Source organism: Coregonus clupeaformis, chromosome 11 (assembly GCF_020615455.1).
Source record: "Coregonus clupeaformis isolate EN_2021a chromosome 11, ASM2061545v1, whole genome shotgun sequence".
NCBI classification, from domain to species: Eukaryota; Metazoa; Chordata; class Actinopteri; order Salmoniformes; family Salmonidae; genus Coregonus; species Coregonus clupeaformis.
The window spans coordinates 25,153,798-25,179,527 of NC_059202.1; the positions used below are offsets into that span (position 1 = coordinate 25,153,798).

The 25,730-nt window shown below is 44.3% G+C and overlaps 1 protein-coding gene across 1 annotated transcript in view; it reads right to left on the reverse strand.

Annotated features, from left to right (window-relative positions):
• Positions 1 to 25,730, reverse strand: part of LOC121577422 (inaD-like protein) — a 240,065-nt gene that overhangs the window by 175,608 nt on the left and 38,727 nt on the right. Inside the window, exons 13-18 of the mRNA XM_045223383.1 lie at positions 18,978 to 19,057; positions 18,279 to 18,335; positions 18,031 to 18,165; positions 13,133 to 13,309; positions 12,937 to 13,008; positions 12,519 to 12,722 (exon numbers count right to left, since the gene is read on the reverse strand). Coding sequence (XP_045079318.1) covers positions 12,519 to 12,722; positions 12,937 to 13,008; positions 13,133 to 13,309; positions 18,031 to 18,165; positions 18,279 to 18,335; positions 18,978 to 19,057 — 725 coding nt within the window. The remainder of the gene's footprint in view (positions 1 to 12,518; positions 12,723 to 12,936; positions 13,009 to 13,132; positions 13,310 to 18,030; positions 18,166 to 18,278; positions 18,336 to 18,977; positions 19,058 to 25,730) is intronic.

The window sequence follows — 25,730 nt, forward strand, 5'->3', positions numbered from 1 at the left end:
TTTGGCAAACTCCAAGCGGGCTGTCATGTGCCTTTTACTGAGGAGTGGCTTCCGGCTGGCCCCTCTACCAAAAAGGCCTGATTGGTGGAGTGCTGCAGAGATGGTTGTCCTTCTGGAAGGATCTCCCATCTCCACAGAGGAACTCTGGAGCTCTGTCAGAGTGACCATTAAATTCTTGGTCACCTCTGACCAAGGCCCTTCTCCCCCCGATTGCCGGGCGGTCAGCTCTAGTAAGAGTCTTGGTGGTTCCAAACCTCTTCCATTTAAGAATGATGGAGGCCACTGTTCTTGGGGACCTTCAATGCTGCAGAAATGTTTTGGTACCTTTCCCCAGATCTGTGCCTCGACACAATCCTGTCTCAGAGCCCTACGTACAATTCCTTCGACCTCAAGGCTTGGTTTTTTCTCTGACATTCACTGTCAACTGTGGGACATTATATAGACGTGTTTGCCTTTCCAAATCATGTCCAATCAATTGAATTTAACACAGGTGGACCCCAATCAAGTTGTAGAAACATCTCAAGGGTGATCGGAAACAGGATGCACCTGAGCTCAATTTCGAGTCTCATAGAAAAGGGTCTGTATACTTATGTAAATACTTTTTTTATATATACAGTTGAAGTCAGAAGTTTACATAGACTTAGGTTGGAGTCATTAAAACTTGTTTTTCAACCACTCCACACATTTCTTGTTAACAAACGATAGTTTTGGCAAGTCGGTTAGGACATCTACTTTGTGCATGACAAGTAATTTTTCCAACAATTGTTTACAGACAGATTATTTCACTTATAATTCACTGTATCACAATTCCAGTGGGTCAAAAGTTTACATACACTAAGTTGACAGCTTGGAAAATTCCAGAAAATGATGTAATGGGAAAATCAAAAGAATTCAGCCAAGACCTCAGGAAAAACAATTGTAGACCTCCACAAGTCTGGTTCATCCTTGGGAGCAATTTCCAAACGCCTGAAAGTACCATGTTCATCCGTACAAACAATAGTACGCAAGTATAAACACCATGGGACCACACAGCCGTCATACCGCTCAGGAAGGAGACACGTTCTGTCTCCTAGAGAGGAACGTACTTTGGTGCGAAAAGAGAAAATCAATCCCAGAACAGCAGCAAAGGACCTTGTGAAGATGCTGGAGGAAACCGGTACAAAAGTACCTATATCCACAGTAAAACGAGTCCTATATCGACATAACCTGAAAGGCCGCTCAGCAAGGAAGAAGCCAATGCTCCAAAACCACCATAAAAAAGTCAGACTACGGTTTACAACTGCACATGGGGGACAAATATCGTACTTTTTGGAGAAATGTCCTCTGGTCTGATGAAACAAAAATAGAACTGTTTGACCATAATGACCATTGTTATGTTTGGAGGAAAAAGGTGGATGCTTGCAAGCTGAAGAACACCATCCCAACCGTGAAGCACGGGGGTGGCAGCATCATGCTGTGGGGGTGCTTTGCTGCAGGAGGGACTGGTGCACTTCACAAAATAGATGGCATCATAAGGAAGGAAAATTATGTGGATATATTGAAGCAACATCTCAAGACATCAGTCAGGAAGTTAAAGCTTGGTCACAAATGGGTCTTCCAAATGGACAATGACCCCAAGCATACTTCCAAAGTTGTGGCAAAATGGCTTAAGGACAACAAAGTCAAGGTATTGGAGTGGCCATCACAAAGCCCTGACCTCAATCCTATAGAAGATTTTTGGGCAGAACTGAAAAAGTGTGTGCGAGCAAGGAGGCCTACAAACATGACTCAGTTACACCAGCTCTGTCAGGAGGAATGGGCCAAAATTCACCCAACTTATTGTGGGAAGTTTGTGGAAGGCTTTAATTTAAAGGCAATGCTACCAAATACTAATTGAGTGTATGTAAACTTCTGACCCACTGGGAATGTGATGAAATAAATAAAAGCTGAAATAAATCACTCTCTACTATTATTCTGACATTTCACATTCTTAAAATAAAGTGGTGATCCTAACTGACCTAAGACAGGGAATTTTTACTAGGATTAAATGTCAGGAATTGTGAAAAACTGAGTTTAAATGTATTTGGCTAAGGTGTATGTAAACTTCCGACTTCAACTGTACACTACCGGTCAAAAGTTTTTGAACAGACGCTTGAACGGCATACACAAACAGAGGGAGAGAAACACACACACACACACACACACACACCTTCCTCCTCCAACAACCCTGATGTGTGTATGCTGGGAACCTGTTTCATAACAGCCGCAGACAGCCACACTAAATAACATAGCAGTTGCCCATAACGACTGACCGAGTTTCAGATCTAATCCTCCTACCTAACGGTTAAGGCTAGGTTATCTGATCCTAGATCTGTGCTTTGGACCTTGAGCATGACTAACACCATGCAAACTACTGTTTATCATTGCAGTGTGTGACGTAGCTCTCCGCTCAGCAATGCGTTTTAATGTCCATCTTCATCCAATTCAATCCAGCTTACTCATCGATTTACCAGTCGGCCACTCACTTAAATAACATTTATTTGATCGGATTCTACCGTAGCTACGGTAACAACTGTATAATTAAGTAATAACAAATACAGAGGATGATTTATGTTTGTCCGCTAAAACATTGCCGGGGGAAACTAACTAAATGCTGTATTGATGTGCAGGTGAGGGTATTATTTCACTGCCAGTCGAAAATTCAAAATGGATTCCATTTCAGACGGAATTCTCGGTTTCTTATTTCTCACAGTGATTTATTTCGGCATGTAGGTAATGTATATTTGTCCCCACATAGGGAACGTAGCCTCACACACTGATTTTATATAGGGAGAAGTAAACTAAACATAGCATTGGTTTATGAGGAGGTCGGAGGTACAATTATTTTTGACTGTGTCCCAAATGGCACCCTATTCCCTATGTAGTGCACTACTTTTGACAAGGGGCCATAGGACTGGTCAAAAGTAGTGCACTATATAGGGAAGATTGTGCCATTTGAGACACAACATTTGGCTGTGGTCACAGACTACAAGGGGCGTAAGCTTCCCTTTTCTGTACCAACTATTTGGTTCTATGAAATTATTTACAAAGTGCACTTTTGCGATGTCTCCAGCATATAGAAATGAACAGGTCAATGCCAACAACATACCAGTTTAAATCAGATCAAACACAGTAGTGTGTGTAAAAGGATATCAAAACAATAGGTTGAGCTTTGATCCCTAATGGAACAAGTGATACTGAACAAACACATGCAAAACACACTTTCAGCCCCCACCCCACCCCACCCCACCCCACCCCACACACACACACACACGCAGGGTCCTCAATCAAGATCCTTTACAGAGAAAGAAATCCTATGACTTCACGGATTACGCCACTGACTAAAATAAATGGGGAGAATAAGAGAAATGACTTTTAAATGGCTGGGCCGTAAGAAGAGCTGGGCCAAACCTGATACCACTGAGGTAAAACTAAGCCTGGGCCCACCCTGTCGAATGGCCGTTTGAAAACCTCACCCGCCGCCATTTATCTCCATTAAGAGGTGCCAGTGAGGGGGACCCTACACCCCACAATTGTCCATCGCTCATAATGATACCCGTCACCCGTTTAAAACACACTTGCTGTCGCAGCTAAGCTAATACTAGACACTCTGATTTGGGCCTTTCTGCCTCTCCAGGAGTCATGTTTCTAGTTAATGACCTCGGGAGTGTTCGGGCTGCAGTCGCTGGTCGCAGTGTAATGCCATATGAAATGACGTCTGACTACGATGTAGTCCGTTTCATAAATGTAAAGAATGACGTTGTACTGTCTTGGGAAACGGGAACTTGTCCAATAAGAAACCCGTATTTTCGTATGCCGTTACAAAACATTTTACAACAGTGTGCTCTAATTAAACATTTAACAAACTGCCAGGGTACATTCAGTTTGATAGTCCTATGGGCATAAATGGTGTATTGAATGTATTGTGCTGTATATTGAAGTGTGGGGGGATAGTGTGTGTTGTTGTTTATGTGATTATTCGTGTGTGTGTGTGTGTGTTGCTGCTGACCCCAGCATTTGTTCAGCAGACAGACAAACAGATAGAGCATCCTGTACTGCAGACTACAGCCCAGAGTGCGTCTACAGGCAGCAGTGCTGCAGACTGCACAGTGGATCCCATTCAGTCTCATCAGCCTAAAGCCTCTAACGGAGACGCGTACGGACCTGAAAAATCAATTCACCCTCTCGCCCAGGGCAGCCTGCCTCGGCTTGCAGTGAGAGACGGATTAGGAGAGAGAGAGAGAGAGAGAGAGAGAGAGAGAGAGAGAGAGAGAGAGAGAGAGAGAGAGAGAGAGAGAGAGAGAGAGAGAGAGAGAGAGAGAGATTGATAAGGCAAGACAGACACTTCAACTATGTAGTGCTGCTATGGTATAACTTATGTTAATGTTGTCATCACCTCCATCTCATTTATATGAATTACTGTGTAAACTAAACACCTCATTCTTTATATTAATATGCAGTGATGGGTAACTTCCATTACGAGGGAGAGAGGAATGGAGGAGAGGAGAGAGGGACGGAGGAGGAGAGGAGGGAGAGGGGGTGGAGGAGGAGAGGAAAGAGGGGGACAGAGGGAGAGAGGAGGGCGAGAGAGACAGAGGAGGAGAGAGGGGTGGAGGAGGAGAGGAGGGAGAGGGGGACGGTGGAAGAGAGGCGGGAGAGGGGGACGGAGGAGAGGGAGAGAGAGGGACGGAGGAGGAGAGGGAGGAGAGAGGGACGGAGGAGGAGAGGGAGAGGGACAGAGGAGAGGGAGAGGGGGACAGAGGAGGAGAGGGAGAGGGGGACAGAGGAGGAGAGGGAGAGAGGGACAGAGGAGGAGAGGGAGAGAGGGACAGAGGAGGAGAGGGAGAGGGGGACAGAGGAGGAGAGGGAGAGAGGGACAGAGGAGGAGAGGGACAGAGGAGGAGAGGGAGAGAGGAGGAGAGGGAGGAGAGAGGGACGGAGGAGGAGAGGGAGAGGGACAGAGGAGGAGAGGGAGAGGGGGACAGAGGAGGAGAGGGAGAGGGGGGACAGAGGAGGAGAGGGAGAGGGGGACAGAGGAGGAGAGGGAGAGAGGGACAGAGGAGGAGAGGGACAGAGGAGGAGAGGGACAGAGGAATAGAGGGATGGAGGAGGAGAGGAGGAAGGAGAGAGGGACAGAGGAGGAGAGGGAGAGAGAGTAGAAATAGAGGTCTTAGAGGTGAAGCTATGCCTATATTTAACTATTCAAGGCCCTAGGATACAGTTACTCTGAAACACAAGGGGCCCTATAACACATTCACAAACAATCCATTAAACCCTTCATATAAAGGCTCTGCATTTCCCTGACTTGTTCACAACAGTCTTTCCCATCTTCTTTGAATCCATCTCATCTAATCTTGTATGTCTTGTCTTATCTGTTCAAAGCTCTCTACAAATGAAAGGAATTGGACAATATGAATAATAATTTGAATGTCCTATTTCTTCAATGCTGTGTATTTCAGTTGTTTTGTGTTTGCAGGGAAAAAGAACTAGACAATCACAACCACAACGATGAGGCACATAGCGATGCCAAAGACTAGGCCATATGCTCACATACATGTCACATACTTATCTACTCATAAATACTGGGTTATACTGTATAATCATAAATAGTCATATAGATTCTTCCTTCAGTTCATTTCTGAGCTGCGACTCTGTTCTTTATGACTTCACTCACACTACGAGACTGGGTCACGTCCTCAGGTCATATACTATATACAGTGCCTTCAGAAAGGATTCACACCAGTTGACTTTTTCCACATTTTGTTTTACAGCCTGAATTTAAAATTGATTAAATTGAGGGTTTTTATGTCACTGGCCTACACACAATACCCCAGAATGTCAAAATTGATTACAAATATATATTATTAACACAAAATCAAAATTGTCTTGAGTCAATAAGTATTCAATCCCTTTGTTATTACAAGCCTAAATAAGTTCAGGAGTAAAAATGTGCATAACAACTCACATGGACTCACTCTGTGTGCAATAATAGTGTTTAATATTATTTTAATATGACTACATCATCTCTGTACCCCACACATACAATTGTCTGTAAGGTCCCTCAGTCGAGCAATGAATTTCAAAACACAGATTCAACCACAAAGACCAGGGAGGTTTTCCATTGCCTCGCAAAGAGTACCTATTGGTAGATGGGTAAAAATAAATTGCTTACCAAGATGACATCGAATGTTCCTGAGAGCCTAGTTACAGTTTTGACTTATATCGGCTTGAAAATCTATGGCAAGACTTGAAAATGGCTGTCTAGGAATGATCAACAACCAACTTGACAGAGCTTTTTTTTTTTTATCTTAAAAAAAAAAAAATGTGCAAATATTGTACAATCCAGGTGTGCAAAGCTCTTAGAGACTAACCCAGAAAAACTAACAGCTTTAATCACTGCCAAAGGTGATTCTAACATGTATTGACTCAGGGGTGTGAATGCTTACGTAAATCAGATATTTCTAAAAACATGTTTTCAATGTCATTATGGGGTATTGTAGATGGTTGAGAAAAATGTTAATCCATTTTGAATTCAGGTTGTAACAACAAAATGTGAAATAAGTAAAGATGTATGACTACTTTCTGTAGGCACTGTAGTCCTATGGATTCTTCCTTCAGTTCATTTGTGAGTGACTCCGTTTGACTCCGTTCTTTCTGACTTCACTCCTTCCTGATGTGAACGGACAGACAGTATAGAAGGGCTTGCTGCTCCCGTTACTGCTATAAAGCATACTAGCTAGCTCCCCAGACAAAGAAGACGTCCAGTTTGTGGTGTCATTAAAATGGGATCTTTGTGTTCGATTTGGCCCGTTTCAGACTTGGAGCAGCGTTGTTACATTTCAGTCATTTACTGGACCCTTGGAAAAAGTTATGAAGGGGTGATGTGTAGCCTTACTTTCGTTCTGACTTTTATTTTAACACTAAGAAATAAGGGTTACAGATGCATCCTTTCTGCTGCCAATGGCGTCCAACATGAAGTCTCCGTTTGGATTGTTAGCAGGTGAATTTTATTTTTGTTTCTGACTGGAAGCATAGTTTTGTAAAGTACAAAAAATAACATTATATTGAAACGCTTTTAGTTATCCAGGACGCCTGGTTATCAGATTTTGATTGAACAGTGCCCTAGGTCTACCCTATCGATCATTTAAAAAGCTGCTCACCAGTGATTTATGCTGTGGAGTTCATATTGAATGTGATTAGGGCCTCATTATACATATACATTACAGTGGGGAAAAAAAGTATTTAGTCAGCCACCAATTGTGCAAGTTCTCCCACTTAAAAAGATGAGAGAGGCCTGTAATTTTCATCATAGGTACACGTCAACTATGACAGACAAAATGAGGGAAAAAAATCCAGAAAATCACATTGTAGGATTTTTTATGAATTTATTTGCAAATTATGGTGGAAAATAAGTATTTGGTCAATAACAAAAGTTTCTCAATACTTTGTTATATACCCTTTGTTGGCAATGACACAGGTCAAACGTTTTCTGTAAGTCTTCACAAGGCTTTCACACACTGTTGCTGGTATTTTGGCCCATTCCTCCATGCAGATCTCCTCTAGAGCAGTGATGTTTTGGGGCTGTCGCTGGGCAACACGGACTTTCAACTCCCTCCAAAGATGTTCTATGGGGTTGAGATCTGGAGACTGGCTAGGCCACTCCAGGACCTTGAAATGATTCTTACGAAGCCACTCCTTCGTTGCCCGGGTGGTGTGTTTGGGATCATTGTCATGCTGAAAGACCCAGCCACGTTTCATCTTCAATGCCCTTGCTGATGGAAGGAGGTTTTCACTCAAAATCTCACGATACATGGCCCCATTCATTCTTTCCTTTACACGGATCAGTCGTCCTGGTCCCTTTGCAGAAAAACAGCCCCAAAGCATGACGTTTCCACCCCCATGCTTCACAGTAGGTATGGTGTTCTTTGGATGCACCTCAGCATTCTTTGTCCTCCAAACACGACGAGTTGAGTTTTTACCAAAAAGTTCTATTTTGGTTTCATCTGACCATATGACATTCTCCCAATCCTCTTCTGGATAATCCAAATGCACTCTAGCAAACTTCAGACGGGCCTGGACATTGGCTTAAGCAGGAGGACACGTCTGGCACTGCAGGATTTGAGTCCCTGGCGGCGTAGTGTGTTACTGATGGTAGGCTTTGTTACTTTGGTCCCAGCTCTCTGCAGGTCATTCACTAGGTCCCCCCGTGTGGTTCTGGGATTTTTGCTCACCGTTCTTGTGATCATTTTGACCCCACGGGGTGAGATCTTGCGTGGAGCCCCAGATCGAGGGAGATTATCAGTGGTCTTGTATGTCTTCCATTTCCTAATAATTGCTCCCACAGTTGATTTCTTCAAACCAAGCTGCTTACCTATTGCAGATTCAGTCTTCCCAGCCTGGTGCAGGTCTACAATTTTGTTTCTGGTGTCCTTTGACAGCTCTTTGGTCTTGGCCATAGTGGAGTTTGGAGTGTGACTGTTTGAGGTTGTGGACAGGTGTCTTTTATACTGATAACAAGTTCAAACAGGTGCCATTAATACATGTAACGAGTGGAGGACAGAGGAGCCTCTTAAAGAAGAAGTTACAGGTCTGTGAGAGCCAGAAATCTTGCTTGTTTGTAAGTGACCAAATACTTATTTTCCACCATAATTTGCAAATAAATTCATTAAAAATCCTACAATGTGATTTTCTGGAGAAAAAAAATCTCAATTTGTCTGTCATAGTTGATGTGTACCTATGATGAAAATTACAGGCCTCTCATCTTTTTAAGTGGGAGAACTTGCACAATTGGTGGCTGACTAAATACTTTTTTCCCCCACTGTATATGTAGAATTCTCTGATATAGAGCAGAATTCATGTTTCCTTCTATTAAGGCAAGTCATCCAGGTCCTGAGGCAGCAAAGCATCCCCAAACCATCACACTACCACCACCATGCTTGACCACTGGTATAAGGTTCTTACTGTGGAATACAGTGTTTTGTTTTTGCCAGGCATAATGGGACCCATGTCATCCAAAAAGTTATACTTTTGACTCATCTGTCCATACAAGCATGGTGGTGGGAGTGTGATGGTTTGGAGATGCTTTGCTGCCTCAGGACCTGGAAGACTTACCTTAATAGAAGAAACCATTAATTCTTCTCTGTATCAGAGAATTCTACAGGAGAATGTCAGGCCATCAGTCTGTGATCTGAATCTGAAGCGCAGCTGGGTCATGCAGCAAGACAATGATCCAAAACATACAATCAAGTCTACAGGAAAATGGTTAAAAAGAAACAAATGTGAAGTCCAGACCTAATCCCAATTGAGATGTTGTGGCAGCACTTGAAACGAGCAGCTCATGCATGAAAAGCAGTTCTGCATGCAAGAGTGGGCCAAAATTCCTCCACAGCCATGTGAGAGACTGATCAACAACTACAGGAAGCATTTGGTTGCAGTCATTGCAGCTAAACGTGGCACAACCAGTCAATAAGTGTAAGGGGGCAATTACTTTTTCCACAAAGGGGAATTGGGTGTTGCAAACTTTGTTAATTAAATAAATAAAATAAGTATATGTTTTTTTGTTTTTTGTAAACTCAGGTTACCTTTATCTAATATTAGGTTTTGGTTGAAGATCTGATAACATTCAGTATAAAAAATTTACAAAAATAGAGAAAATCAGAAAGGGGGCAAATACTTTTTCACGGCACTGTCGTTCTTGTGTTTTCCAGTCACAGAGAACCGATATGGAGCTGGGTGCCTGTGTCTGACGTGTGTGATGTTTGAGGTTTGGCCCAGCTCCAGGTAACACTGCGGCCCCTTGCCAAGCCCAACTACAGACTGATTCCTTTTGTTGTCCCTTACCCGATGACTTGTGACACAGCCGTGCACGTTTACTTTTCTGATCAGACTACAGGAGAAAAGACAAGCAAGATTTCATCAGCTTATTTTTCTCTCCTCCTTTTGCATCCCCCCATCCCTGAAGAGAACCAGCCGAGATGGAAGGCTTTGGTCGGGGTCGTGTTCAATAGGCACCAAAATGAGAAAGAAAATAGAATAATATAGGGAGGGACGACAATAAAACACATTCCTTTTCCGTTTCACCTTTTGCTGTTATGAACATGAACCAGGCTTTAGTCTGCTTTAGCCCACTCCCTCGACAGCCCACTTTGGCCACATATAGAACTCAAACAGTCCCCTTGAGAACTCTCCCCCCTCCGCCTTCTACCCCACCCTTCTACCCCTCCTCACCCTAAGCTCCATCATTTATCAATTTCTTTGTTTATTTTCCCAGAATTTCCTGGTAAAACCGCCTGGCCCTTTGCAAGGGTCACTGCTGTTGGTATGGGGATCAAGCTCACACGTTCTCCCTCCTCCAGTTAATATTCCTCCCCGAATTAGAGGAGGAAAGGGGTGAGGAAGAGGAAGCGAGGGGGGGGGGAGAGAGAGAGAGAGAGAGAGTGCAGAAACAGGAAGTAGGCTTGGGCGGTATACCGTATATACCGCATACCGGGGTATTTGGAAATACCCACGGGATGATTTTTCAATACCGTCAATACAGTTGAAACTACTTCTTTTACGTTTTTCTATACATTTTAATATTTGTAGCTACTTGTTAAGTAAATACCTGCAGTCAACTTGAGCAATATGTTAGAAGGTAAAGCAGATTGTGTTCTTCATTTCACCCGTCACATTATTTTACATTATGAAGCTTACCGTAGTTCCCTAGAACAGTTGAGCCCGTCACGTTTGTTTGTAAATAACAAGTGGGAGCAGGGGAGTCCAGCTGTGTATTGACAGGGGTCGCGTTTTATACTGAAAGTTAACAGTGTTGTTCTGCTTCAATAGTGTGATCAGGACATGCAACTATAGTTTTCCTTCACAAAAAAATACATTACTGCAACACATTCAGCAGAAAATGGCTTCATTTTCATCAGATGACAACAGAAGTGCAACACTATTTGGCTGGCAGCCACAGAAGAAAGCTAAATGAGCTTCCAATGAAAAAGCAAGGTCTTCTTTGCATAGAAAGAATGTAGGCAGCTACATTTCCTAATGTTTTTCTTAAAGTTAGTCTTGCATGTTACCGGAGAAGACTAGGCTGGCTACACTGAGTGAAGTACTGGAGAAAAGTAGCTCCACATCAGTCAGAGCACTGACTGCCCCTTCGTGAATTCTCATCCGAGTGGAGAAGTGCAACTGAAGCACAAAATTAGTCTGATGCCGAGCTGAAATTACAATAAGAAGCATTTTAGATCGGCATTTACAAAACGATATTTCTTATGAGTTTGATCTTTTTTTCCTGTGTTAAAAAACCCCAAAGAATTCTGCGTTAACGCGACCCCTAAGTTTAACTTGCTAGTTATCTAAGTAAGTGGCTGAATTAATAAGGTGATGGGGTATCATATTGGGTTGGCTTTCTGCCGTGTTTGAGAAGTCAAAGCCCTTTGGATGAGTATTCTGTACAGCTGCCACTTATCTTTAGACTTCCTTGCATTTTTTCTCCTCTCCGTTCTCGGCCGTCTGCTCCTCCCCCATCCTCTTCGAGCAGAGCAGGCAGGCCTGTTGCCCTAGCGACTCCAGACTCCACACAGACACAGCGTGTACACATGCTGCTCCAGAGCCACTACTGTTCATTTGCACAATGTCTCTCGTTCACATTCGCTTGTAAATATCCAAACTCACCAAAAATGACATTCGGTAGCTCCTACCTATATAAGTATAACTTCATGAGCTGGACTGCCTGTCTTTGCAAAAAAAAAATTAAAATCTTTGTTTGAGCTTGTTAGCATATTTAGCTAGCAACCTCAATGGAAATTCGCAATTACCTGTGCTAATTTTGTTAGCATTCTGGTAATAGACGCCCGATGGGCTTTTGGGCATTTTTTGGGCGCCCCCTTGTGTACTAAGCCAGTAATACCGTAAATCCCGGTATGAGAGAAGGACGGTATGACGATATGAAAATGTGGATAACGCCAACCCTAACAGGAATGAAAGAGAGCGAAGGGGATGAGAAGGAGAAGAAGAGGCAGAAAGAGTAGACAAGACAGGTGAGTGAGGGGTGGAGCCTCTCTCTCTCTACCTGGTAGTCTAGGATGCTGAAGCCCAGGTCTCTCTCTCTCTACCTGGTAGTCTAGGATGCTGAAGCCCAGGTCTCTCTCTCTCTACCTGGTAGTCTAGGATGCTGAAGCCCAGGTCTCTCTCTCTCTACCTGGTAGTCTAGGATGCTGAAGCCCAGGTCTCTCTCTCTCTACCTGGTAGTCTAGGATGCTGAAGCCCAGGTCTCTCTCTCTCTACCTGGTAGTCTAGGATGCTGAAGCCCAGGTCTCTCTCTCTACCTGGTAGTCTAGGATGCTGAAGCCCAGGTCTCTCTCTCTCTACCTGGTAGTCTAGGATGCTGAAGCCCAGGTCTCTCTCTCTGGTAGTCTAGGATGCTGAAGCACAGGTCTCTCTCTCTCTCTCTCTCTCTCTCTCTACCTGGTAGTCTAGGATGCAGAAGCCCAGGCCTCTCTCCCTCTCCCTACCTGGTAGTCTAGGATGCTGAAGCCAAGGCCTCGCTCTCCCTTCTCCAGCTCCAACAACTGGATGTCTGGGGACCACAGAGCCATCTCTCCCTTTTCATCCTCCTCCTCCTCCTCCTCTCTTTCCTCATGCACTTTCTCCTCCTGGTGGCTGGGGTATGTGGGCGCTTGCTCCTCCTCCGACACCTCCTTTAGGGTGGTTTGGTCCTGGTGGGTGAAAGAGGCACACGGTTGTGATAAGGAGACAGGACACCATTATTTTAGCTTCCGGAACATCTTTACCAGATAAAATCGGATATGTGTTGTACTGCAGTAATCAACAACACTGACTGTCACCTGGCCACTGTCATCGGCTACTTTACACACAGTTAGCTGTCCAGTAAGTGTCAGCACTTTGCAGAGAAATGATAGAGTAGCATACCTGAGGCTGGTCACCTGTAGGGTCTCGGCAGTAGGCCTGACTAGTCACTAAAGAGGACAGTTTGGCTTCAATCTAGAAGGAGGATATGCAGTAGGCTATCATATGTATGTGTGTGTGTGTGTGTAAATGCGTGTGCGTGCTTACATATGTGTGTGTATGTGCACGTGTGTGCCTGTCTGAATGTGTGTGTCCTGACCTCAGAGAGGCTAGCGGCGGGGCTGGGCGAGCACCACTCATCGTCCCGGTCAGGCTGGTTGTCTGAGTTCTCCTCTGTCAGGTGTCTGCAGCACACGAGGGTGAAGGGAGGGGGAACCTCACGAAGGAACGCCACTGCCTCGCGCCTCGACTTGCCATACAGCTGCACCCCGTTTACCTGTAGACAGAGACACACGTAGCACGTACAGCGACACAAACACACAATGTCACTACATACACATGTACAGGAAATTCCCTTAAGACAGGCAGACAGAAAAACACTCACCTGCAGTGTGCACACACACACCATTCATTTAGAGTAAATACACAGCCAACTGCTGGCTGGTGCAACAGTTTCAAAGGGAAGATAAACTACATATACAAAAGTATGTGGACACCCCTTCAAATTAGTGGATTCGGCTATTTCAGCCACACCCATTGCTGACAGGTGCATAAAACCGAGCACACAGCCATGCAATCTCCATAACACTGTCTGTCCTTGGTTGCAACACTCACTACCGAGTTTTGGAAGCAACGTCAGCACAATAACTGTTTGTTGGGAGCTTCATAAAATGGGTTTCCATGGCCGAGCAGCCGCACACAAGCCTAGGATCACCATGCGCAATGCCAAGCGTTGGCTGGAGTGGTGTAAAGCTCGCCGCCATTGGACTCTGGAGCAGTGGAAACACGTTCTCTGGAGCCATCTGGCAGTCCGATGGACGAATCTGGGTTTGGCGGATGCCAAGAGAATGCTACCTGCCCCAATGCATAGTGCCAACTGTAAAGTTTGGTGGAGGAGGAATAATGGTCTGGGGCTGTTTTTCATGGTTCGGGCTAGGCCCCTTAGTTCCAGTGAAGGGAAATCTTAATGCAAGAGCATACAGTAATGACATTCTGGACAATTCTGTACTTTCAACTTAGTGGCAACAGTTTGGGGAAGGCCCTTTCCTGTTTCAGCATGACAATGCCCCCGTGCACAAAACGAGGTCCATACAGAAATGGTTTGTCGAGATCGGAGTGGAAGAACTTGACTGGCAAGCACAGAGCCCTGACCTCAAACCCATCGAACACCTTTGGGATGAATTGGAACACCGACTGCGAGCCAGGCCTAATCGCCCAACATCAGTGCCCGACCTCACTAATGCTCGTGGCTGAAAGGAAGCAAGTCCCCGCAGCAATGTTCCAACATCTAGTGGAAATCCTTCCCAGAAGAGTGGAGGCTGTTATAGCAGCAAAAGGGGGATCAACTCCATATTAACGCCCATGATTTTAGAATGAGATGTTGGACGAGCAGGTGTCCACATACTTTTGGTCATATAGTGTAAGACATCAGAAGCTAATGGAGTCAATTTGTGACTTCAACAATTCCCAACAAAGATTATCTCTATGTTAATGAAGTGAACCAAAAGAGATATAGTAGCCCAGATGAGGAGGGTGTGTGTGTGTGTGAGATCAGAGGGGCCAACCCATTGGGATAGCCCTATTCTCAGTGAGGGGACTCAGGGAGCCGCTGGGCCTCTTGATTGCTGTTTAATGGAGCGGGCTGTGCTGGTGCGTCTGGAGAGCCCGGCTATGCTATGTGCCATCTGCCCAGAGATGTGGGGGAGACCTGGCCCCCCCTACTAAGGTTTAGAGGCCTCCCATCTTACCGGGAGACTGCATTAAGTTCACGTTGCAGCTCGGAAAAATGTAGGTGTGGATCAAGATGTACTAGTATGGAGGGTTGGGATTGTGTCGAAGCCTGACATTAATTTAGCTATACCTTTGGCATTTAAAACCTGAATGTAGCGATATATTTGGAGCTCTAAAAACTAGCCTCCCCTCCCCTCTCTCCCCACCCGTCTTCTCTTCCCACTTCTCTCCTCTCCTCCTCTCCCCTCCTCTCCTCTCACAGGGTATTCCCGTCCTGTGCCACAGTACCATGGTGGTTGCTTATGCCAAGTCTGCCAACAGCAACAGGCTGAGGGCACAGTGGTGAAGCTGCACCAAGCCGTGCCAGGGAGGGGAGGGGGCAGGAAGAGGGATAGGGGTGAGCAGGGGGGTGGCACAGAGGAAGCAGGGATCTGCCGTACAGATGGGCTCGGTTAGCCAGCTAACCCCTCTTCACAAGAGTATGTACGCACACACACACAAACTCCCAACCACACACTCACATAACACACACACACACACACCTATAATGAAAAAGCCCAATGAACAACAGAAAATACAACAGCACAGAGGTCCCCTGTAGTGTACATTAGATATGGGTCTAACTAACCCCCTCCACAGTCACAGCCACATCTGAACTGGAGCCAAGAGGCAGGGCCACCGTCTGACCACCAAGGCCATGGGACAGGCTCAAGGTGATAGGGGACAAAATATACTAGGAAATGATGTTAAGTTATGACACATTAAATGTGTGCCACCATCATTTTGAGGTTACACCAGGTAAAGCCTGCATGTACAGTGAGGGAAAAATGTATTTGATCCCCTGCTGATTTTGTACGTTTGCCCACTGACAAAGAAATGATCAGTCTATAATTTTAATGGTAGGTTTATTTGAACAGTGAGAGACAGAATAACAACAACAAAATCCAGAAAAACGCATGTCAAAAATGTTATAAATTGATTTGCATTTTAATGAGGGAAATAAGTATTTGACCCCTCTGCAAAACATGACTTAGTACTTGGTGGCAAAACCCCTGTTGGCAATCACAGAGGTCAGACATTTCTTGTAGTTGGCCACCAGGTTTGCACACATCTCAGGAGGGATTTTGTTCCACTCCTCTTTGCAGATCTTCTCCAAGTCATTAAGGTTTCGAGGCTGACGTTTGGCAACTCGAACCTTCAGCTCCCTCCACAGATTTTCTATGAGATTAAGGTCTGTAGACTGGCTAGGCCACTCCAGGACCTTAATGTGCTTCTTCTTGAGCCACTCTTTTGTTGTCTTGGCCGTGTGTTTTGGGTCATTGTCATGCTGGAATACCCATCCACGACCCATTTTCAATGCCCTGGCTGAGGGAAGGAGGTTCTCACCCAAGATTTGACGGTACATGGCCCCGTCCATCGTCCCTTTGATGCGGTGAAGTTGTCCTGTCCCCTTAGCAGAAAAACACCCCCAAAGTATAATGTTTCCACCTCCATGTTTGACGGTGGGGATGGTGTTCTTGGGGTCATAGGCAGCATTCCTCCTCTTCCAAACACGGTGAGTTGAGTTGATGCCAAAGAGCTCCATTTTGGTCTCATCTGACCACAACACTTTCACCCAGTTCTCCTCTGAATCATTCAGATGTTCATTGGCAAACTTCAGACGGGCATGTATATGTGCTTTCTTGAGCAGGGGGACCTTGCGGGCGCTGCAGGATTTCAGTCCTTCATGGCGTAGTGTGTTACCAATTGTTTTCTTGGTGACTATGGTCACAGCTGCCTTAAGATCATTGACAAGATCCTCCCGTGTAGTTCTGGGCTGATTCCTTACCGTTTTTATGACCATTGCAACTCCACGAGGTGAGACCTTACATGGAGCCCCAGGCCGAGGGAGATTGACAGTTATTTTGTGTTTCTTCCATTTGCGAATAATCGCACCAACTGTTGTCACCTTCTCACCAAGCTGCTTGGCGATGGTCTTGTAGCCCATTCCAGCCTTGTGTAGGTCTACAATCTTGTCCCTGACATCCTTGGAGAGCTCTTTGGTCTTGGCCATGGTGGAGAGTTTGGAATCTGATTGATTGATTGCTTCTGTGGACAAGTGTCTTTTATACAGGTAACAAACTGAGATTAGGAGCACTCCCTTTAAGAGTGTGCTCCTAATCTCAGCTCGTTACCTGTATAAAAGACACCTGGGAGCCAGAAATCTTTCTGATTGAGAGGGGGTCAAATACTTATTTCCCTCATTAAAATGCAAATCAATTTATAACATTATTGACATGCGTTTTTCTGGATTATTTTGTTGTTATTCTGTCTCTCACTGTTCAAATAAACCTACCATTAAAATTATAGACTGATCATTTCTTTGTCAGTGGGCAAACGTACGAAATCAGCAGGGGATCAAATACTTTTTTCCCTCACTGTATAATATATATTTTTATAATCTTACAATGCATTATGACTGGCAGATCATGGGTTCTATATAATTTACTGACATCTATTAAGCTACATCCCATCTATTTATAAATGTCATTGTTTGGTTACTTTGCATGTATTTAGACAAGGAAAATGTTGTGTGTGTTGTGCGGTGGGTGTGTGTGTGTTGTGCGCTGTGTATTGTGTGGTGTGTGTTGTGTGGTGTGTGTGTATTGTGTGGTGTGTATTGTGTGGTGTGTGTGTGTATTGCGTGGGTGTGTTGTGTGTGTGTTGTGTGTGTGTATTGTGTGTGTGTTGTGTGTGTGTATTGTGTGTGTGTGTTGTGTGGTATGTGTGTGTGTTGTGTGTGCTTTGTATTGTGTGTGTGTGTTGTGCGCTGTGTGTTGTGTGTGTGTGCTGGGTGTGTGTGTGTGTGCGTGTGTTTTGTGTGGTGTGGTGTGTGTGTGTTTTGTGTGGTGTGCGTGTGTTGTGTGTTGTGTGTTGTGTGGTGTGTGTGTGTGTGTTGTATGGTGTGTGGTGTGTGTTGTGTGGTGTTGTGTTGTGTGTGGTGTATGTGTGTTGTGTGTGTTGTGTTGTGTGGTGTGTGTGTTGTGTGTGTGTTGTGTGGTGTGTGTGTGTGTGTGTGTTGTGTGTGTGTGGTGTGTGTGTGTGGTGTGTGGCATGTGTGTGTTGTGTGGTGTGTGTTGTGTTATGTGGTGTGTGTGTTGTGTTGTGTGGTGTGTGTTGTGTTGTGTGGTGTGGTGTGTGGTGTGTGTGTGTTGTGTTGTGTGTGTGGTGTGTGGGTGTGTGGTGTGTGTGTTGTGTTGTGTGGTGTGTGTGTGGTGTGTGCAGTACCTCCAGTAGTTGGTCCTCTGGTCTCAGGAGGCCGTGTTTGGCCACAGGGCCCTCTGGGGCCACAGAGGAGATGTAGTGGTGGCCGTCAAATGAGTCCAAATCCACCCCCAGACGCATGGTGTGGATGGGCAGCAGCTAGGATAGAAAATAATACTTTATCATCCCTATGGTAACTGGGGAGTTTTTGTCAAAGGGAACTGTGTGGCATAAGCATTAAGCTCCAATATTTGATGGTAACTTGTTGTCACCTTGGAGTACTTCTGTAGTTCAGCATCATCTTCAATAACAGGGTCCAGTTCAATCACCTGGGAGGGAAAAACACAAACAATTGTCATCATAAACAGGGTGGTTCGAGCCCTGAATGCTGATTGGCTGACAGCCGTGGTATATCAGACCGTATACCACACGTATGACAAAACAAATATTTTTATAATAATAATAATAATAATATGCCATTTAGCAGACGCTTTTATCCAAAGCGACTTACAGTCATGCATGCATACATTTATTTTTTTGTGTATGGGTGGTCCCGGGGATCGAACCCACTACCTTGGCGTTACAAGCGCCGTGCTCTACCAGCTGAGCTACAGAGGACCAAATTACGTTGGAAACCAATTTATAATAGCAATAAGGCACCTCGGGTTTGTGGTAAATGGCCAATATACCATGGCTAAGGGCTGTATCCAGGCACCTCCACGTTGCGTCATGCATAAGAACAGCCCTTAGCCGTGGTATTTTAGCCATATACCACACCCCCTCGTGCCTTATTGCTTAATTATATAATTCCTTCTCTATGGGATTATCAAACCACGCTTGATATCAAATCAAACTGCTACTCACTGACATGACTGACCATGTCATTGACTACAGTGATTTCTCTGAGATTGTCTATGGTGTGCAGGTATTCTGTCCATATGTTCATATCCTGCTGTCAGTTAGAATCTCACCAGAACGTCATACTGTGGCCCCAGAGACTGCTCCCATTTGGCCCTCAGATCCAGTTCAGACAGAGATATCTCCTTCACACCTGTAAGACACAAGGACAGCATCAATGCATATGTTAATATCCGTGGCACAAGTTGTATATTGCATGGAACTTCGCTGAATTCCACCACTTTACAACCTCACTTTCATCATCCCCAGCACAATACCAGTGTCAACATATCTGAAAACAGCACATTTAAGTTCTGTATAGATCAAAAGTTAAAACAGAAATACCCTCCCTTGGGCTAAGAAATCATTGCAGGTTTTGAAAATCACTGTTTTTTAACCACAGATCATAGAAACGTGCTAATGGGGATCCCTAATAAAGACAATACACACATCCTAAACACTTCCATTTGACATTTCAGTCAGTTAGCAAAGAAAAGAGGGAAGGAAAAAACAGAGAGAGAAGAGGGAAAGCAAGAGAACAGCTGGACGTTGGAGCTAGGGTGGACAAGCACAATCAGACTGGTTCAAGTCTTAAATTACTGTCCTGGCACAGTGGCACTACCATAAGAGATTATTTTTTTAGCAAATGTGTAGTGTAATGTACTGCGAATGTCAATGGTTCAGACATGCATTGTTCTATGTGATTGACAGCCACTACACTAAACTACACAAAAATCTAAAAGCACACATCAGCGCTTCAGTTAAGAATGGACTCACTCAAAACCTCGATGTGGACATCAGCCAACATTTGTTCTGCAGTGGACTGGACAAGAATCAGTTTCTAAGATCTTCAACTTTCAATGATTCTAATACACATAACAAAGCATGTATTTGACCCAAATGGCACCCTATTCCCTAGCGCACTACTTTGAGCCCATAACGCCCTCCTAATATTGAGTTGCACTCGGAGCATGGACTCTACAATGTGTCGAAAGCGTTCCACAAGGATGCTGGCCCACAGTTGTGTCAAGTTGGCTGGATGTTCTTTCGGTAGTGGACCATTCTTGATACACACGGGAAACTGTTGAGCGTCAAAAACCCAGCACCATTGCGGTTCTTGACACACTCAAACCGGTGTGCCTGGCACCTACTACCATTTGGGACGGAACCCATGTATTTCTGCTTCAGGTGGTACTTCCATAGCGATCACCAGTAACTGAGAGAAATGTACTCCACATGACCAAAAGTATGTGGACATCTGCTCGTTGAACATCTCATTCCAAAATCATGGGCATTAATATGGAGTTTGTATTTGTATTTATTATGGATCCCCATTAGCTGCTTCCTGGGGTCCAGCAAAATTAAGGCAGTTCATACAATTTAAAAAACATTACAATACCTACTCCATCACTACCACATATCTACAGTACAAAATCCTGTGTACGTGTGTGTATAGTGCGTATATTATCGTGTGTGTCTATGCATGTGTCAGTGTTTGTGTTGCTTCACAGTCCCCGCTGTTCTATAAGGTGTTTTTTTAAATCTAATTTTACTACTTGCATCAGTTACTTGATGTGGAATAGAGTTCCATGTAGTCATGGCTCTATGTAGTACTGTGCGCCTCCCATAGTCTGTTCTGGACTTGGGGACTCTGAAGAGACCTCTGGTGACATGTCTTGTGGGGTATGCATGGGTGTCCGAGCTGTGTGCCAGTAGCTAAAGACAGACAGCTCGGTGCATTCAACATGTCAATACCTCTCATAAATACAACAAGTGATGAAGTCAATCTCTCCTCCACTTTGAGCCAGGAGAGATTGACATGCATATTATTAATATTAGCACTCTGTGTACATCCAAGGGCCAGACGTGCTGCCCTGTTTGAGCCAATTGCAATTTTCACAAGTCCTTTTTTGTGGCACCTGACCACACGACTGAACAGTAGTGCAGGTGCGACAAAACTAGGGCCTGTAGGACCTGCCTTGTTGATAGTGCTGTTAAGAAGGTAGAGCAGCACTTTATTATGGACAGACTTCTCCCCATCTTAGCTACTGTTGTATCAATATGTTTTGACCATGACAGTTTACAATCCAGGGTTACTCCAAGCAGTTTAGTCTCCTCAACTTGCTCAATTTCCACATTATTTATTACAAGATTTAGTTTAGTGAATGATTTGTCCCAAATACAATGCTTTTAGCTTTAGAAATATTTAGGACTAACTTATTCCTTGCCACCCACTCTGAAACTAACTGCAACTCTTTGTTAAGTGTTGCAGTCATTTCAGCCACTGTAGTAGCTGACATGTATAGTGTTGAGTCATCCACATACATAGACACTCTGGCTTTACTCAAAGCCAGTGGCATGTCATTAGTAAAGATTGAAAAAAGTAATAGGCCTAGACAGCTGCCCTGGTGAATTCCTGATTCTACCTGAATTATGTTGGAGAGGCTTCCATTAAAGAACACCCTCTGTGTTCTGTTAGACAGGTAACTCTTTATCCACAATATAGCAGGGGGAGTAAAACCATAACACAAATTTTTCCAGCAGCAGACTATGATCGATAATGTCAAAAGCCGCACTGAAGTCTAACAAAACAGCCCCCACAATCTTGTTATCATCAATTTCTCTCAGCCAATCATCAGTCATTTGTGTAAGTGCTGTGCTTGTTGAATGTCCTTCTCTATAAGCATGCTGAAAGTTTGTCAATTTGTTCACTATAAAATAGCATTGTATCTGGAAGAACACCAATATTTTACTAAGGGTTGGTAACAGGCTGATTGGTCGGCTATTTGAGCCAGTAAAGGGAGCTTTACTATTCTTAGGTAGCGGAATTACTTTTGCTTCCCTCCAGGCCTGGGGGCACACACATTCTAGTAGGCTTAAATATGGCAAATAGGAGTGGCAATACCGTCCACTATTATCCTCAGTAAGTTTCCATCCAAGTTGTCAGACCCCGTGGCTTGTCATTGTTGACAGACAATTTTTTCACCTCTTCCACACTCACTTTACGGAATTCAAAATTACAACGCTTTCATCATTTGGTCAGATATACTTGGATGTGTAGTGTCAGCAATTGTTGCTGGCATGTCATGCCTAAGTTTGCTAATCTTACCAATGAAAAAAATCTTTAAAGTAGTTGGCTATATCAGTTGGTTTTGTGATGAATGAGCCATCTGATTCAATGAATGATGGACCTGAGTTTGCCTTTGTCTCCCAAAGTTTCATTTAAGGTGCTCCAAAGCTTTTTACATTTTAGTCATTTAGCAGACGCTCTTATCTAGAGCGACTTACAGTTAATGAGTGCATACACTTTTTACTATCATTCTTTATGTAATTTATCTTTGTTTCATAGTGAAGTTTCTTCTTCTTTTTATTCAGTTTAGTCACATGATTTCTCAATTTGCAATACGTTTGCCAATCAGTTGCGCAGCCAGACTTATTTGCCATTCCTTTAGACTCATCCCTCTCAACCATATAATTTTCCAATTCCTCATCAATCCATGGGGAATTTACAGTCATTTTCTTAATGGGTGCATGTTTATTAGTAACTGGAATAAGCAATTTCATAAATGTGTCAAGTGCAGTGTCTGTTTGCTCCTCATTACACACCACGGACCAACATATACTCTTTACATCAACAACATAGGAATCACTACAAAACGTATTATATGACCTCTTACACACAATATTAGGCCCAGCCTTTGAACTTTGGTTTTCCTAGATATGGCTACTATATTGTGATCACTACATCTAATAGATTTGGATACTGCTTTCAAACAAATCTCTACAGCATTAGTAAAGATATGATGAATACATGTTGATGATTTCATTTCTGTACTGTTTGTAACTACCCTGGTAGGTTGACTGATAACCTGAACCAGGTTGCAGGCACTGGTTACAGTTTGAAGCTTTCTCTTGAGTGGGCAGCGTGATGAAAGCCAGTCAATATTTAAAAATCACCCAGAAAGTATACCTCTACTGATATCACATACATTATCAAGCATTTCACACATTATCCAGATACTGACTGTTAGCACTTGGTGGTCTATAGCAGCTTCCCACCAGAATAGGCTTTAGGTGAGGCAGATAAATACTGTTGAAGTAATATGGCTACAGGTTCAACATTAGTTCATCTCTAATCTTCACATGAATGTGGTTCTGAATGTAAACAGCAACACCTCCACCATTGGCATTTCGATATTTTCTGTAAATGTTATAACCTTGTATTGCTACCACTGTATCATCAAAGGTATTATCTAAGTGAGTTTCAGAGATCAGAATATGAATGTCATCTGTTACTAGCAAATTATTGATTTCATGAACCTTGTTTCTTAAGCTACATATGTTAAAGTGTGCTATTTTGAGCACTTTTCTACTGGGATGCTTACTTGTTTTTATTGCTTTACTGGGAAGCTTAGCAGCTGTAGATGTGCTCATGTTCTTTATGTTAGTGCAGGGTGAGCTGCACACAGTAGACTTCCTCCTAGGGCACACCGGCTCAGTGCTAACAGTATAAATCTGGTTCTTAGGCACATGATTACTGCATACAATAGCTGTAAGATCAGCAGAGGCATTCAGGGCAGTTAGAGGGACATAAATGATGTTACTTATATTGTATCTACCGACACCCCTGGTGTAATGTACATTTGCTGAAGCATTATGACAACTCTGCGTCACAATGGTAGAGATTAGCTTAGCTGGGCTTGGGTCATTGATAAGTCATTGTCTCAACGCAGCCTTATAATGCTGTGAAAGGATCCAGGAACCCAAATTATTTGGGTGGATCCCATCCTCCTTATAAAACGTGTTTTGTTTCCAAAAAGTATCGAAATTGTCAACAAAAGTTACACCCATTGAGCTGCAATAATAACGTAGCCAGTTGTGAAGAGAAAGAATCCTGCTAAAGCGTTCAATGCCACGATTCAGAGAGTGCACAGGGCCAGGTATGATGGGTTTTTTGTTAGTGTCTAACAGAGAGTCAATCAGCTCTTTAAAATCCAGTTTTAACTGTTCAGAGGTGCCCTTCATAATGTCATTAAAACCCACATGGACTACGATAGAATCGATTTCCATGTCTTGACGTACTACATTCGGGCGCAGTTTAGTAATGTCATTTACTCGAGCTCTGGGATAGGACATTGTTTTTGCACCAGGAACGGTCACATTTCTTACCATGGAGCTGCCCAAAATCACGGCTGGCGAGAAGGACGAGGAAATCCGCCCATCCCATGCTTCACAGGATTCGTAGAATCCTTTATGGACAGGCGAGAGGCAGGATAACTTGAGCCCGTTGCTCCCGGCGCCTGGTGCAGGCCTCCGACAGATGGAGAAGCCCTGCTCGATCCACTCTACTCTTCTGGGAAGGCTTTTCACTAGATGTTGGAAAATTACTGCGGGGACTTGCTTCCATTCAGCCACAAGAGCATTAGTGCGGTCGAGCACTGATGTTGGGTGATTAGGCTCGCAGTCGACGTTCCAATTCTTCCCAACGGTGTTCAATGGGGTTGAGGTCAAAGCTCTGTGCAGGCCAGTCAAGTTCTGCACCGATCTCGACAAACCATTTCTGTATGGACCTCACTTTGTGCACAGGGGCATTCTCATGCTGAAACAGGAAAGTTGGAAGCACAGAATTATCTAGAATGTCATTGTATGCTGTAGCGTTAAGATTTCCCTTCACTGGAACTAAGGGGCCTAGCCCGAACCATGAAAAACAGCCCCAGACATTATTCCTCCTCCACCAAACTTCACAGTTGGCACTATGCATTGGGGCAGGTACCGTTCTCCTGGTATCCGCCAAACCCAGATTTGTGCGTCGGACTGCCAGATGGTGAAGCGTGATTCATCACTCCAGAGAACGCGTTTCCACTGCTCCAGAGTCCAATGGCGGCGAGCTTTACACCACTCCAGCTGACGCTTGGCATTGCGCATGGTGATCTTAGGCTTGTGTGCTGCTGCTCGGCCATGGAAACCCATTTCATGAAGCTCCCGACGAATAGTTACTGTGCTGACGTTGCTTCCAGAGGCAGTTTGGAACTCGGTAGTGAGTGTTGCAACCGAGGACAGACAATTTCTATGTGCTACGCGCTTCAGCACTCGGCAGTCCCGTTCTGTGAGCTTGTGTGGCCTACCACTTCGCAGCTGAGCCGTTGTTCCTCCTAGATGTTTCCACTTCACAATAGCACTTACAGTTGACCAAGGCAGGTTTAACAGGGCAGAAATTTGACGAACTGACTTGTTGGAAAGGTGGCATCCTATGACGGTGCCACGTTGAAAGTCACTGAGCTCTCCAGTAAGGATATTCTACTGCCGATGTTTGTCTATGGAGATTGCATGGTTGTGTGCTGTCAGCAATGGGTGTGGCTGAAATAGCAGAATCCACCATTTTTAAGGGGCGTCCACATACTTTTGTATATATAGTGTATGATTTTTAGGCCATTTCACCCAGCCCTAACACACACACACACACACAGGGAAATAAGCCCTTGACAAAACATTATTGTTATCAGTGTGGCTTGTATTGGTTCCCCTGTGCAACAGAATACTTTATTGGGGAGATTTGGCAGATAGAAGGTCTTGTCAGGATTCAATAGGGCTCAGGGTAACGTGAGCCCCCTCACACCTCCATAAACACAATCTTCCTATCTACTCTACCAAGCCCAAGCTCTAGCCTTTTTCTCTTCCGTCCCCCCTCCCCTCCCCTCTCCTCGTCTAGCTTGATATTTATATCCCGGAGGGTGAGCGTCTAGTATGACTGTAACAGTGTAACAGTGCCCAATAAGCCTGCTGTGTGGGGACTAGGCTGAAGTAGGGGGTGGAGGGGGAGGTTTCGG